The sequence below is a fragment of the Ascidiella aspersa genome, chromosome 5 (assembly GCF_963924565.1).
Source record: "Ascidiella aspersa chromosome 5, kaAscAspe10.2, whole genome shotgun sequence".
Lineage (NCBI taxonomy): Eukaryota > Metazoa > Chordata > Ascidiacea > Phlebobranchia > Ascidiidae > Ascidiella > Ascidiella aspersa.
Window position 1 is genome coordinate 30,568,384 of NC_139451.1, and position 17,162 is coordinate 30,585,545.

The following is a 17,162-nucleotide window of genomic DNA, read 5'->3' on the forward strand; positions in this document are numbered from 1 at the left end:
TCACAGCCTTTATTTCACCGACAAATAACTATTAAACAAGAACTGTTGTGAATAATATGGTGAACTGCCCTGATCTTTGTTTTATATTATTGTGTTCAAAATATACTCGCATGGAAATTTGTTTTAAACCTTTATGTGCTCGTATTTTGCCAGGCCGTTTGCTGTGACGACCATCAGCATTGTTGTCCCAGTGGATACACTTGTAAAACTGGCGGGTGTATAAGAATGTCAATCATTTCTTGGATGCAAAAAACAGGTTAATTATATTTCGTATTTAACTCGAAAGTTGAAAAACTTGAATACTAGATTTTAACACCGGATGTATGCTTCTGTCGGTAAAAACAACATTTGATACACAACTTATACTTAAGACAATAGTTTAAGCGTTTTTTTTTTTAATTTACGTGCTCACAATATGCAAACAAAAAATGTTCACGCCAAAATGTGCAAAAAAGTGCGAACATTTTAAAATGCCTAAAATTTTAAGTTAGAGTTCGAGTTCTGTACTCTAAACCAGTGTTTCTTAAACTGGTGAATTCACGTTCACCCCAGGGTAAATAAAATTGTTGCAGGGGTGAGCCAACCAAAAGGGGTGAACAAGGGTGATACGTTGAAAATGGATGATAGCTTGCGGCAGGGTGGTTATTCTGTGTTTTTGTGCTTTTGTAGCTTTATATTTCGCTACTCGTGAAATTGTAGATTTGAAATGGTAAAACTTAGCTTGAGTTGATCGTAACAAAAATCGAAACAACCTAAGTAATTTTGTGTCTTTATATATAGACGAGGTAGATTTATCATATCATGAGACAAGGGTGAATGCAATCTATAACTAAAAACAGAATTTTTGTTAATAAAAATACGTAAATAACGAAAAATAATACATTGAGAAATACCTTCAATTAAAATCCAAGAAAAAAATAAAAATAAAAATATGACAAAGGAAAAAAATCACTTTATTGATGTTGGTTTGGTAATTGTGGTAATAGAATTTATTATTATTTGAAGAAGCATATGCATTAAAGAAGCCTTGGTCTACTTTCTTGCCCCGCCAAGACATTTTCTGTTTCTCATGCGGCCCGGTGCCAATAATAAGAATATAAAACCCAGGAGATACCTATTTTGCGATGTAATTTCACTAAAGATGAACTTATACAGTTGCAGGTACAGGGATCGGCGAAACAGCTAGCAGTGTTCGTTGTGACAGCTCATATTACTGCAACGATGGAACCACCTGCTGTAGACTGGCTTCTGGACGATGGGCATGCTGTCCGGTGCCCAATGTAAGAAGTTTCACTTTTGGAAATAATCCAATGGTTGGCCACATGAAGGCAGGGAGTCGAACCGTTTGACTGTTCCGGGTAAGGTTCGGTTCGGGTTCAAGAATTTTTTTCGGAATCCGGTTCAGGTCCTGTTTAGGTTGCGAGCAATTTAAAAGTTCCGGTTCAGCTCCGGTTCGACCATTGTTATTTTAAGTCGGTTCACATTTTCTTTCACATGTTGGTTCATGTTCTTTCAAATTATTCAGTTCAATTGCGGTTCGGCTCCTTAAAATCTTACAAAAAACTATTCAGGGTCGGTTACGGTTCGGAAAAAATTGACCCAAATCCGGTTCATGAAGTTTCGGTTCCCTGCATGAAGGCCTGTATAAAAAAACGTGGGAAGTCTTATAATATCGGATAATTATCGGTAGGCCCAGGAGATAATAAAACGCAGGACTGCAGAGTCGGTTAAAATAACCCGAGTCCGACTTTCCAGCCCGATTTGGCCAAACAAATTAAGCCGAGTCCCGAGTTCGTAAACCGACGCCGACCAAATGTGGGTTTTCGTCGAGTCTCGAAGTTTCTTGTTCCTACTTCACAGCCTTTATTTCACCGACAAATAACTATTAAACAAGAACTGCAAACTGAATATGTAAAAAAGTAAGATATCTCCTCGCCCTAATGCACGTTAATGACGACAATGACTTCGAATGGTAGAAAAACAGTATAGACTTTCTTGTCTCAGTCAAAATCTGTCACTATAGGTTCTAGTTTATAAAAGAGAACTATATTTCGCCAATCACGGCATCATCAGTCTCTAAAAAACGAATACAAAATAATGTAAACACGTAAACCAGGTGGTACCAACTGAAAACTTGGATTAAATACAGTTAAGGAGATGACTCAATGGCCTGGGTAAAAAACATTTATTTTGTTGCCGAAACGCCGTACTTTACGCCTTTACCACTGTTTATAAATAAAAGATAACAAGAAAGTCTATAAACCGCCCAGATCTTTGTTTTATATTATTGTGTTAAAAATATACTCGCATGGAAATTTGTTTTAAACCTTTATGTGCTCGTATTTTGCCAGGCCGTTTGCTGTGACGACCATCAGCATTGTTGTCCCAGTGGATACACTTGTAAAACTGGCGGGTGTATAAGAATGTCAATCATTCCTTGGATGCAAAAAACAGGTTAATTATATTTCGCATTTAACTCGAAAGTTGAAAAACTTGAATACTGGATTTTAACACCGGATGTATGCTTCTGTCGGTAAAAACAACATTTGATATACAACTTATACTTAAGACAATAGTTTAAGCGTTTTTTTTTTAATTTACGTGCTCACAATATGCAAACAAAAAATGTTCACGCCAAAATGTGCAAAAAAGTGCGAACATTTTAAAATGCCTAAAATTTTAAGTTCGAGTTCTGTACTCTAAACCAGTGTTTCTTAAACTGGTGAATTCACGTTCACCCCAGGGTAAATAAAATTGTTGCAGGGGTGAACCAACCAAAAGGGTAAACAAGGGTGATCCGTTGAAAATTGATGATAGCTTGCGGCAGGGTGGTTATTCTGTGTTTTTGTGCTTTTGTAGCTTTATATTTCGCTACTCGTGAAATTGTAGATTTGAAATGGTAAAACTTAGCTTGAGTTGATCGTAACAAAAATCGAAACAACCTAAGTAATTTTTGTGTCTTTATATATAGACGAGGTAGTTTTATCATAACATGAGACAAGGGTGAATGAAATCTATAACTAAAAACAGAATTTTTTTTAATAAAAATACCTAAACAACGAAAAACTAGACGGGGGTGCGGTTGTTGTATATTTTGTCAGGGGATATATTTTCAGGGCTTAGTGTTTATTTTCAATTTTTACTTTATATTAATTTTTTTTTTTTTAATTTTTTTTTTAATATTTTGTATTGTGTACTTTATATTATATATTTTGTTTTTCATTTTCCTTAACTTGTTTCTGCAAGCAAAAACAGATATGGGCCGAAAACCTCCCCACTTAAAATATGCCTTTGATGCGAAAGGGGTTCAAATATGGCGTAGAATTTGGGGAATGATCGAAACATATATTTGATAAATATAATTTACTTAGATAATGCATATGGCTATTTTATTAAATTTTGACCAGCTTACGTGTTTGAAAATCAAATATTATCATTCTCTTAAAGACTAAAAATGGTTTAACGCCTATGGTTTGCTATACTTTTGCAAACTTTCACTAGGTAATTTTTTACCATAGCTTGGTCCGAGCAATCACTGTTAAAACAGGCTTTAAATCTGTCGTTTCAAACAATATGAAAAACACTATTACGTGCCTAATACGCAAACTATTAAATCGAAAGTTTTGCTAGATAAGTTTAGGCCTGATGTTGGTATGCTGGTTGGAGCAAGATGCACAACAGGTGCTAACAGAGAGGCGTAGACTGCCTTAAGATTTCGCATTTAAACTTGCGGCGGTAAATACACCCTATTGACACTTAATTATTAGGCGAAGCTTATCGCGAAGTAATTGGTCGCCCCAAAAAATGCTGACGCCGCATTTAAAGCAAGCATTATAAATGTGTCGCCGATATTCTGCCTTGAACATCCCTACTCGAAATGCTTCCCTCCGTTAATTGTACGGTGGGTGAAACTTTATTCACGGCCTTACCTCTTTGTGTATTACCGCGACAATACGATGAAGTGCAATTTGGAGAATATTTGAAAAAATCGTATTTAGAGAATATTTGCTATTTACACCTGTTCTGGTATGTTACTCCAATCCAACATATCAACACACAATTATAAGTTGTGTATAATAATATATAACTTATGGCTTTGAAGCGAAAGGGAAAAAATATGGCGTAGATTTTGGGAAATGATCGAAACATATATTTGATAAATAAAAATTTACGTAGATAATGCGTACGGACATGTTATTACATTTTGGTCAGCTAGCATGTTTAAAAAGCAAATCTGTTCTTTCTCTCTAAATGATTTGACGTCTATGGTTTGCTATACTTTTTCCAACTTTTACTGGGTAAATTTTTACCATGCCTTGGTCTGAGCAATCACTGTTGAAACAGAGTTTAAATCTGTAATTATGAGCAATATGCAAACACGTTTATGTGCCTAATAAGCCACCTTTTATACTGAAAGTTTTGCCAATTTAAATCCAATAAACGCAATATTTATATATTTATGATGCCATGTTATGACGTAGCTTTGTAACGTCGTCGTTAAGAATGCGTTAAACTTAAGCTTTTGTTGTTGCGGCCCTTGTATAATTATATTTGTTTAGGCCTGGTGTTGAAATGTTTAAATGGTGCAACAATTACAACAGGTGCTAACAGAAATGTGTCCACTGCCTCCAGGATTCGCATTTAAATTTGCGGTGGTAAAATATTTTGTGTTGTAAGAGCAATAGGTTTTTTTACTTAGATAGGCCTCTTTATGAAAGGCAAGTCGCATGCGCCTAGTTTTACTAGGCAAGCCACTTCGAACAAAATCGTTGCACGCGCAGGACAATGAGGTACAGCAGGGATGCCAACGTTCATTGTTCGAACTGGCTGCGTTAGTAAAACTGGGCGCGTGCGACTTACATTTAAGAAAGAGGCTTTCCTTAGTAAAATAACTTGCTACTCTTACAAAACAACATATTTTACTGCCGCAAATATAAATTCGAAATCTGGTGGCAGTGTACACCTCTCCATTTGCACCTGTTGCGCATGTTACTGTAATCAAACATATCAACACCAGGCCTAAACAAATTAAAATTATATAAGGGCCGCAGCAAGCAAACCACAAAGTTGAATACATTATTAGGGAAGACGTTACAAAGCTACGTTATAACATGGCGTCCTACAAAAATAAATCTTAAGAACACTGCGTTTATTTGATTTAAATTGACACAATTTTCGATTTAAAAGGTGGAGTATTAGGCTCATAAAAGAGTTTTGCATATTGCTCGAACAACAGAATTGTGCGGACCAAGCCAGGGTAAAACATTATCGAGTAAAATTGACAAAAAACCTAAAATATTGTGACGTCATCGTTTTAGCTCTCTGTAGTTATCGATTCCCATCTTGCGGTTGAAAAACTTTAGGACAGGATGCGTTCATATTTGCTTGCTTTGTTGAGTTTGCGAAGCACGAAGACAGACACCATGCTGCACCTCTTATTGACACTGGTGAAATAACTCGCGCGTGCGACTTGGCTGTCAGAAAGAGGCTACATTTGAAAAATAAATTATTGCTGCTACAAAACGACATATTTTACCGCTGTAAATTTAAATGCGAAATATGGTGGTAACGTAGACCTCTTGTTAACACCTGTCGTGCATGTTGCCTTAACCAACATATCAACACCAGGCCTAAACAACTAGCAAAACTTTCAATTAAGTAGGTTGCGCATAAGGCACATGAAAGTGTTTTGCATGTTGCTCGAAACTACAGATTTAAATTGTGCTTTAACAGTGATTACACGGACCAGGGTATGGCAAAATTCTGAAGAACTTCCATTCCCGGTTTTTAGTGTTTTTCGCTCATGTGAAAAGGAGAGCGCAAGTTAATAGTTAATATTATCCATGAGTTATTGTGCGGCAGTCAAACGCAACCCGACCTGTTCAGTCGACGCTACAATTGAAGTTGCTGAGCCTTGTGTAGCAGCCAAGCGCAGCCGCACGTGAACCTTACTATTACAAAGAGGGATAATATATTTTGTATGGGCTTGTCAAGGGATATATTTTTGGGGGATATTTTGTTCCCTTCGGCAGAGAATGAAATGAGGAGCTATTCTGCGGAAGACAAACTTCATATTTGTCAACCCTAACTCGCCTGTATGTTGACTCAATTTAGGTTAATTGTGTTTCGTACTTGCAGCTTATGCAGAATAAATATTTATGATTTATGAACAACTCAGTTTAAATATACCGAATGTAGTTTGCTGTAGAATACGTTTTGTTTCTTCTTATTATTTATATTCGAAGTTTGTCTAAACTAAACAGAAATAATTTCTGTTCTTAAATTTAATTAGTACGAAATGTTTTCTAGTTATATGGGCCGAAAATTTATTTTCGGGACATATCTTGTTTTTGCCGTTATTCTTTTTTGGTTTCCTATGGTTTCCTATGGTTTCCTATGGTTTCCTATGGTTTGTTTCAGACCGACTTTTGTCCGAAGCTTTATAGAAAAAGTAGACATCGTAGAACCTTCAAATTTTCAGACATGGCGTAGAGTGGTATGTAGGTGCTTTGTAAAAGTTTATGAGGCTGCACTCCCAGGGGCCTTTGCTTGGGGGGTAAAAACCTAAAATATTGCGTTTTAGCACTTTGTAGCTAACGACAGCCATCTATCAGCAGAAAAACTTTCATACAGAATTCGCTCATATTCGCTTGCTTTGTCCAGCTCGCGTCGCGACGAGGCGGCTGCTGGCATCCCTGCTGCGCCCTATTGTCCCGCGCGTGCAACATTTGTGTTGGAAGTGGCTTGCCTAGTAAAACTATGCACATGCGACTTGCCTTTCATAAAGAGGCCTCTCTAAGTAAAAAAACCTATTGCTCTTACAACACAAAATATTTTACCACCGCAAATTTAAATGCGAATCCTACAGGCAGTGTACACATCTCTGTTAGCACATGTTGTAATTGTTGCACCATTCAAACATATCAACACCAGGTCTAAGCAAATATAATTATACAAGGGCCGCAACAACAAAAAGCTTAAGTTTAACGCATTCTTAACGACGACGTTACAAAGCTACGTCATAACATGGCGTCATAAATAAATAAATCTTGCGTTTATTGGATTTAAATTGGCAAAACTTTCAATATAAAACGTGGCTTATTAGGCACATAAACGTGTTTGCATATTGCTCAAAACTACAGATTTAAACTATGTTTCAACGGTGATTGCTCAGACCAAGGCATGGTAAAAATTTACACAGTAAAAGTTGGAAAAAGTATAGCAAACCATAGACGTTAAATCATTTAGAGAGAATGAAAATATTGACTTTTTAAACATGCTAGCTGACCACAATGTAATAACATGGCCGTAAGCATTATCTACGTAAATTTTTATTGATCAAATGTATGTTTCGATCATTTGCCAAAATCTACGCCATATTTGAACCCCCTTCGCTTCAAAGCCATAAGTTATTATATTATGATACACAACTAAGAATTGTGTGTTGATATGTTGGACTGGAGTGACATACTATACAGGTGCAAATAGCAAATATTCTCCAAATACGATTTTTCCAATATTCTCCAAATCGTATTTCATCGTATTGTCGCGGTAATACACAAAGAGGTAAGGCCGTGAATAAAGTTTCACCCACCGTACAATTAACGGAGGGAAGCATTTCGAGTAGGGATGTTCAAGGCAGAATATCGGCGACACATTTATAATGCTTGCTTTAAATGCGGCGTCAGCATTTTTTGGGGCGACCAATTACTTCGCTATAAGCTTCGCCTAATAATTAAGTGTCAATAGGGTGTATTTACCGCCGCAAGTTTAATTGCGAAATCTTAAGGCAGTCTACGCCTCTCTGTTAGCACCTGTTGTGCATCTTGCTCCAACCAGCATACCAACATCAGGCCTAAACTTATCTAGCAAAACTTTCGATTTAATAGTTTGCGTATTAGGCACGTAATAGTGTTTTTCATATTGTTTGAAACGACAGATTTAAAGCCTGTTTTAACAGTGATTGCTCGGACCAAGCTATGGTAAAAATTTACCGAGTAAAAGTTTACAAAAGTATAGCAAACCATAGGCGTTAAACCATTTTAAGTCTTTAAGAGAATGATAATATTTGCTTTTCAAACACGTAAGCTGGTCAAAATGTAATAAAATGGCCATACGCATTATCTACGTAATTTCTATTGATCAAATATATGTTTCGATCATTAACCAAAATATACGCCATATTTGAACCCCTTTCGCATCAAAGGCATAAGTTAAGTGGGGAAGTTTTCGGCCCATATCTGTTTTTGCTTGCAGAAACCAGTTAAGGAAAATGAAAAACAAAATATATACATATCAACACACAATTTTAAGTTGTGTAGGCCTGGTGTTGATATGTTGAATTGGAGTTGCCACCAGATTTCGCATTTAAATTTGCGGCGGTAAAATAAGTTGTTTCTTAAGACCATTAAGTAATTTTACTAAAGAGAAGCCTCTTTTTTTTTTTTAAAGTCGCACGAGCCCAGTTTTGGACGTGCCACTTCGCACAATGAAAGTCTCACGCGCGTATATGAACGAATTCTGTATGAAAGTTTTTCTGCTGCTAGATGGCAGTCGTTAGCTACCAAGAGCTAAAACGCAATATTTCAGGTTTTTACCCCCCAAGCAAAGGCCCCTGGGGGTGCAGCCTCATAAACTTTTACAAAGCACCTACATAATACTCTACGCCATGTCTGAAAATTTGAAGGTTCTACGATGTCTACTTTTTCTATAAAGCTTCGGACAAAAATCGGTCTGAACATACCATAGGAAACCATAGGAAACCATAGGAAACCATAGGAAACCATAGGAAACCATAGGAAACCAAAAAAGAATAACGGCAAAAACAAGATATGTCCCGAAAATAAATTTTCGGCCCATATAATAATACATTGAGAAATAACTTCAATTAAAATCCAAGAAAAAAAAAAGGAAAAAAAATATGACAAAGGAAAAAATCACTTTATTGATGTTGGTTTGGTAATTGTGGTAATAGAATTTATTATTATTTGAAGAAGCATATGCATTAAAGAAGCCTTGGTCTACTTTCTTGCCCCGCCAAGACATTTTCTGTTTCTCATGCGGCCCGGTGCCAAAAATAATAATATAAAACCCAGGAGATACCTATTTTGCGATGTAATTTCACTAAAGATGAACTTATACAGTTGCAGGTACAGGGATCGGCGAAACAGCTAGCAGTGTTCGTTGTGACAGCTCATATTACTGCAACGATGGAACCACCTGCTGTAGACTGGCTTCTGGACGATGGGCATGCTGTCCGGTGCCCAATGTAAGAAGTTTCACTTTTGGAAATAATCCGATGGTTGGCCACATGAAGGCAGGGAGTCGAACCGTTTGACTTTTCCGGTTCAGGTTCGGTTCTGGTTCAAGATTTTTTTCGGAATCCGGTTCAGGTCCGGTTTAGGTTGCGAGCAATTTGAAAGTTCCGGTTCAGCTCCGGTTCGACCATCGTTATTTCAAAACCGCTTCACTTTTTCGGTTTGGATACAATATCAGTTGCGTTAAATCTAAAAATGTGGGCCAATAAATGTATGGATAATAATCTGTTAATTGTAAGTCATTTAAGCTAAGTTGCGTGACGCATTAAAAAAACAGCAACTCATTATTGAATAACTAAAAAATGTAAAATCAACGTTTTATTTAATCCATATTCACATTTTTGTCATAAAATTTTTCACATGGCATAACATGGCATAAAAATACAAGTTGTGAAGTCATGCTGGAGTGAACCGCTTTAGTTTACAAGTTCGGTTAAGGTTCATGTTCTTGCAAATTATTCAGTTCAGTTCTGGTTCGGCTTCTTAAAAAAATAAAAAAACTATTCAGGGTCGGTTACGGTTCGGAAAAAATTGACCCAAAATCGGTTCATAAAGTTTCGGTTCGATTCCCTGCATGAAGGCCAGTATAAAAAAACGTGGGAAGTCTTATAATATCGGATAATTATCGGTAGGCCCAGGAGATAATAAAACACAGGACTGCAGAGTCGGTTAAAATAACCCGAGTCCGACTTTCCAGCCCGATTTGGCCAAACAAATTAAGCCGAGTCCCGAGTTCCTAAACCGACTCGGGCCAAATGTGCGTTTTCGTCGAGTCTCGAATATTCTTGTTCCTACTTCACAGCCTTTATTTCACCGACAAATAACTATTAAACAAGAACTGCAAACTGAATATGTAAAAAAGTACGATATCTCCTCGCCCTAATGCACGTTAATGACGACAATGACTTCGAATGGTAGAAAAACAGTATAGACTTTCTTGTCTCAGTCAAAATCAGTCACTATAGGTTCTAGTTTATAAAAGAGAACTATATTTCGCCAATCACGGCATCATCTGTCTCTAAAAAACGAATACAAAATAATGTAAACACGTAAACCAGGTGGTACCTACTGAAAACTTGGTTTAAATACAGTTAAGGAGATGACTCAATGGCCTGGGTAAAAAACATTTATTTTTTTGCCGAAACGCCGTACTTTACGCCTTTACCACTGTTTATAAATAAAAGATAACAAGAAAGTCTATAAACCGCCCAGATCTTTGTTTTATATTATTGTGTTCAAAATATACTCGCATGGAAATTTGTTTTAAACCTTTATGTGCTCGTATTTTGCCAGGCCGTTTGCTGTGACGACCATCAGCATTGTTGTCCCAGTGGATACACTTGTAAAACTGGCGGGTGTGTAAGAATGTCAATCATTCCTTGGATGCAAAAAACAGGTTAATTATATTTCGCATTTAACTCGAAAGTTGAAAAACTTGAATACTGGATTTTAACACCGGATGTATGCTTCTGTTGATAAAAAACAACATTTGATATACAACTTATACTTAAGACAATAGTTTAAGCGTTTTTTTTTTAATTTACGTGGTCTTTGTATCTGCGGAAAATTATTTTCTGCTTTATTTGTTAAACGTAACTTTTTCTTAGCTTTCTAATTTTTAGTGAATAATATATATTTTTTAAATTAATCTAGGTGTGTTGCTTGCTGTTTATTCAGATGCATTAGAGGTTGTTCCAGAAATTGCACTACTTAGACCTGCACAGAACAGCATTGGTGCTAAAGTGTCCTTTAAGGCCAACGACGATACAGAAGAGAAGTCCAAGCCTTTGCTGTAAAACATTGTTTGAGCGTAACTGTTACGTGCGTATAGCACTACAAAATTATCACCGGTTGCTAATTACGCCGACTGTAAATTCTAACATTCATTATTAATTTAGCGCCTTTGTTCTTAAATGTAGGGCTAGGAAATAGGTTTTCGCATTTCGAGACATGTATAATTGTATATTAACGTAATATTTTTGTGCGCTGTGGTGTTCGCCGTTAATTGGACTCTAGACATGTTTTTTCCTGTCTCTAAACAATTCTGCAAATCTCACGATCATTTATCGCTTGTTTTCCGCCGCGGTTTAACTTCTCACGAAAAGGTCCGCCCAATGTTATCTTTCCACGAAACGGCCGCCCTGTAAGGCAGGTCTGGGGTTTCCGGGAGCACATCGGTTCCCGTGAAAAGGAGTTTTGTTTTAGCGCATATTACGAGCGGCTGACCGCCTACAGCTCAATAGACGTCTGGGTGTAGCCTTGTGAAATTAGCGAGTAAAACTTTAAGTTTCATTATGCTCTCTCTGACGCTTTTGTAAGTAATTGTGTGTGTCTAAATGTCATTATTGTTTGTGGTGTGGTAATATTCTACTCTTGTAACCAATACATCTGTACAATAGGTTTTCTTGTTGTGGTCTTTAATATAAGTTCTCTTTGGTAGGTTATTTAATGCCCGGAAATAAGAACTCACAGCGACTTTACAGGAGGCCTAGGTAATTTTCTAGAATTACTAGTAAAGTCGTAACAGTAACTGTATCAAAACTGCAAGTTATATTCCCCCAATGTATCTAAAACCCTGCAAACCATTGCTCATAGTGCCATCATGCAGTAGACCCTAGCGGCCTATAGATACTTGAGCTTTTAATTTGTCGCAATTATTCGGTATTTTAATTGATTTTAGCGACGTTTTTAACACTAAAACGAGTAGATTCTCGATAAATCCGTAACGGCATGTCCCACAAGCAAAAAGTGTTCGAATCGTTATTGGTAGTAGCATAATCAACTTGCTTGTACAAAAAAATATCGCCAAAATTAATTTAAATATCTAATCTTGTGCTGTTAATTTATTCGTTTGGCGCAATTTAAGTGTTTCTTTTTCAAGGTTTTTCAAAAAACTTTGATTAACTCTAAACTGACGTCACGTCTAAATACAACCGACAATAATAATTAATTATACAGTTTACTTAAACGACTGTACTGTAAGTTTCTAAAAAAAATCGATGTGATCATACTTTTTTCACACATTTAACAAGTTAACGCATCAAATCCTAGCAAATTTCGTTAAGTTTATCTGTTTTTCTCTCTTTTGTCTTTTTGTAATTTAGTTGGAATTGAAACACTGATGTTGCTTATAAGAAAGTAAAATACATTTATCGCGTAACATCCAAACAAGCTGATTTTTGTGTCTTAAGTTTCCTACTTGGTTTGATATTTATTAGTTAATGTGTAGCCATTTAAGGCTGAAAAAAACAACTTGTGTTTAATTTCATAAGGCTTGAATATATTTTCTATTCTAAAAATCCTGCAACCCTGTATGATAACGATCAGTTTGTCCGTTATATTAAGATCTTCGCCCTAATTCTTACAGCCTACGCCAATAGGACTAAAACAACTAGTTCTGACAAATTTTAGTTGTTTTGGCTAGTCGTTTTTCTCCAATTTGAAACAATGCAAATCGGTTGAAAATGTTTGCAAAATATCTTTCAAAATTAGCCCGCTTTCGCGCAATTGCGTTAGGTCGGGGTTCTTAAGCTTTTTTTACCGCGGACCCCTAAAATTTTTTTTGACGTCGCGTGGACTATGATAGGCAAAATTTTCAAAAAAATGACGTCATAATACAAATAAACTTCATAAATTTGTTGATTTCAGTCTAAAAATGTAAAAGTGAATGAAGTCTAAATACAGTCAGTGCAAAACCGTTTTGTTTTTAATTGAACTGCTTTCTTTAAAAAAAGTACTACTTCTTAAATTTACCTTCATATTTCCATTAGGCGTTCATGGACCCACTAAAACTAATTCACGGACCCTCAAGAGGTCCATGGACCCCAGTTTAAGAACCCCTGGGTTAGGTCAAGTTAAAATAAGAATATATATGTGTTCTTGGTACTATTTTCGTTTATTCGATTTTCACTTTGATCAGTCCTAGCAAGGTTGTGCGAAACCTCGTCAATCTTATAAGTTTTAAGTTGTCTTCCAAGAGTGTCACCTAGCAAAAAATTACGACATTGATTTCTAATTAAAATAACAATGACTTTGAAATACACAGTTACCTATAGTTGTTCCTTTTAAAAACAAACATTTTTGTTGGAAGATGGGGTGCGATTAACACAGGTGCGGGCAACAGTCCGTCCCCCGACGGGATTTTGAGCGCCCTGCAGACATTATCCGGCCTTAAATGATATTGTGGCCCGCGGCCACATTTTGCCACATTTCGCTACTAAAATCATTATACTTATGATGCTTTTAGTAGCGAAATATTGTTATCTTATAACATCAAATTCCAAACAAACTGATTTTCTGTTTACTAAGTTATGCACTTAGTTTATTCTTCAAGTCGGGAAGTAATCAGTATGTTTAATGTGCAATGAAATTGTGGCTGTGTTTAAAGAGTACAACATTAGCCGCTATTATACGAGAAAATATGCAAGATTTTGCAGTAGGCCTACTTAATCCGGCCCGCCAAGTACTTTATTTTCCCATATGGCCCGCAAACCGGAGAAGTTGCCCGCCCCTGGATTAACAGAATGGTGTATAGTAGATCGGCTGAGATATTTATACTATTCCTTGTTAGTTTATTACAAAACTTATCACCGAAGCGTTAAATTTTATTCTTTGAACACGTAAACAATTTTGAAGATGACGTCACAAAGTTACGTCCAAGACAAGTAATTTTAGGAAGCCTGAATATATCATTCTATCTAGTGCACAAAAATGCAACTGAAAACTTGGTTCAAATACAGTTAAGGAGATGACTCAATGGCCTGGGTAAACATTTCTTTCTTTTGTCGAAACGCTGTACTTTACCTTTCCGTTCTGCCTTTTCCACTGTTTATAAATAAAAGATAACAAGGTACCCAAGTGATAGATATTCTATTTGCTCTATACTACTTCCTATGCATGTAATTAATATATGTCGCTATATGTTGTTACTATAACGCTTGGAGCGGGAAGATATTGCTGTTTTATGCTATTTTATTGTGTCTATTATATCGGAGTCTGTTGTATTCTATCCGAACCAGAGGCTTTGTGTTGGTATTCTGACTGACTTGTAGCCGATTTGTCAGAATTTTTAGCTCTTTTTTAGGAATCTATACTTTTACAATTAAAAGTTAAAAAACAGTAAAGGTAAAAAAAACTTTAAAAAGCTTGTAATACCTTTTATGCAGATAGATTACCTTCTGTCAGCACAATTGAAAATTTGTGAGTTATGTGCTTAGAAATTATTTACATGTCATATAGGTCTATCTTGACTCCAAACAAAAATCTCGGTCGAAGAAAGTAGATACAAAGCATATAAGCAGCTACAAGACGGCGGTTAATAAAATACAACAGGAACATCGTTTGGCAGATAAAGTTACCGTAAGCAAGACCCCAGCTAACAATTTGACGTCGCAGCGACGTAGATTTTTGGTTTAAGTTTGGTCGATAAGACGTTGCAACCAACGTTATTTCTACGTAAAAGCGTCGACACTTTACGACCTAGATGCGACGTTGTGCAACTACGTTATTTATACGTTTATCATAAACGTTATTTTTACGTAGAAGTGTCTACTCCAGACGACGTAGATTAGACGTTGCAAATTACGATGTTCAGCGACGTTATTTATACGTTTATTATGAACGTTATTTTCACGTAAAAGCGTCGACACCAAACGATGTAGATGCGACGTTGTGCCACTACGTTATTTAGACGTTTATCATGAACGTTATTTTCACGTAAAAGCGTCGACACTTTACGACCTAGATGCGACGTTGTACAACTACGTTATTTATACGTTTATCATGAACGTTGTTTTGACGTAGAAGTGTCTATACCAGACGACGTAGATTAGACGTTGCAAATTACGATGTTCAGCGACGTTATTTATACGTTTATCACAGACGTTATTTTTACGTAAAAATGTGTGATCCGGACAAAGTTCATGCGACGTTGGAAACTACGTTGTAAAACTAGGTTATTGAAAGCGTTCACATTGTTATGTTTGCGTATAATGCGCAAAAATGAAACACGATTTTTTTGAACTTTTAAAACACTTATACACTGACTGTAATTATTTCCACTTGCAAATTCTTACTAAATCTTCTAAACAATTACCATCCAGGAAAATATAGAAATAATATAGTATTGAAGTAAAACAAACACGGCAGTATAAAAATGTTGACAGTAAAGAACTGTCAAAAATACAAGAAAACTGAGAAAATTGTACCTGCAAAACACACGAATTTTATAGTGTTACTTAAATTGCTCTATTACACTAACACAGTCTAAAAGACAAAAATTAAAAAGTTTTGCATTTCACAGACTATGTGTAAAACAATGCACATTAAAACAGGAAAGTAACGTTTACAACAACAGCGTATTGAAAAAATAAGAACAATACAAATCCAGCGGTGTAAAACAAAAATCCAGCAGTTTAATCCAAATCTGAATGCGTGTGTGATACATCGAGAGAGCTGTTGGCACTTTCACCCTGCAATTATAATCGAAATAGTTAGAACTTTTGGTAAAATACGTCAGTAGTAAAGCGGTTATTTTTTAACCTAAACAACGTTAAATAAATATTTTTTTAACAAAATTTTTACCTTTTAGAAATACATTAATTTAAACAACATATTGTTGTAAGAAGTACTGCATTTAATAAAGACCAAGACACAGGTTATTTTAGAAAATTGTTGACTACAGTTTAGTAAAAACTTTAACTTAAAATACAAGGCAAATATTTGCCCAATACAACAAAGAGAGCTAAACCCCATCCAACTTTCATCTGTTTAAGCTGCATTAACTGGGAAACGTGATTAATGACTACAAACATAACTTTTAACTTCATTTACCTTATGAAACCAAATCGAAATGAGCAAAGCCAAAAAAAACTAATTGCAATGGTGCACGTGCTTCTACATGGTACAATAAATGCCCACTGGTTGCCTTAAACAAAAAATTTAAAACAAACTGATAGTTATTTCATGTTTTTGATTTTTTTATTATGTCAGCAAAGTGTTTTGTGATTAATTGTTCTCACTATTGGTAATATTATGATCCAGACGTTTGGAATCCTAACACAATTCAACCATAGTTTCAAAATTTAGATATGCCATTTACTAATTTAGCCAAGCAAAGAAATTTTATATCACTGTTAATGTATTTTCTTGTGCAACCTGAATTTATTTGGTAAAATTTAGGATAAAGAATTTTTAACTCATTTTTTTGCCAATAATAATATTTAATAATGAATATTAGTATTTTTTACATTTTTAAACTTTGTTTTTATATTAAAAAAATATAGACCATTCTTAGTACTAGTCTATGGTATAATTTTTTCCCAATAATTCTGTCATATTATGTTTATTTTGCCTTTACTTATTGTGTGATAACGTTTTGTGCTGTGTAGCTTCTGGTCCACAGAATGCAGACTGGTCAGAAATATATAAAATTAAAATTTTGGTGACATTGTAATTGTATAACTATCACTGGTAGGTTTTGAAAAAAATTGCTGCCCAAATAAAGAAATTTAAACGCATCCAAGATACATTTTAAAGTCTTTGTTGTTAGCATCATGGGCAATAGCAAGCATAAAACAAAACAGTAAGAGTCAAATAAATATAATAATTAACAAAAATCTTGAAAATATTAATCACTAATTTACCTGTAAATTTTGATGAGCAGCCAAGTTCATGAGGAACATCTTTAACGTGTACCCTTCTTCAAATCCCACCTTGAACTTTTAATCAAGATCTTCAGTAATGAATTTTCAAGTGTTCATTTGGGGTTTTATGCACACCCAAGGTATTTACGCTGGCATGATACAAAGATCAAGATTTGCATTAAAATTGTCTAAAAAATTTGGG

General features: G+C 35.5%; 1 protein-coding gene across 1 annotated transcript in view; it reads left to right on the forward strand.

The window, feature by feature from the left end:
• Positions 1–11,667, forward strand: part of LOC146146314 (uncharacterized) — a 50,113-nt gene extending 38,446 nt beyond the window's left edge. The window contains exons 40-45 of the mRNA XM_083390716.1: positions 154–256; positions 1,156–1,280; positions 2,352–2,454; positions 9,144–9,268; positions 10,611–10,713; positions 10,971–11,667. Of these exons, the coding sequence (XP_083246842.1) occupies positions 154–256; positions 1,156–1,280; positions 2,352–2,454; positions 9,144–9,268; positions 10,611–10,713; positions 10,971–11,113 (702 nt within the window). The 3' untranslated portion in view covers positions 11,114–11,667. The remainder of the gene's footprint in view (positions 1–153; positions 257–1,155; positions 1,281–2,351; positions 2,455–9,143; positions 9,269–10,610; positions 10,714–10,970) is intronic.
• The last annotated feature ends 5,495 nt before the right edge of the window (positions 11,668–17,162 follow it).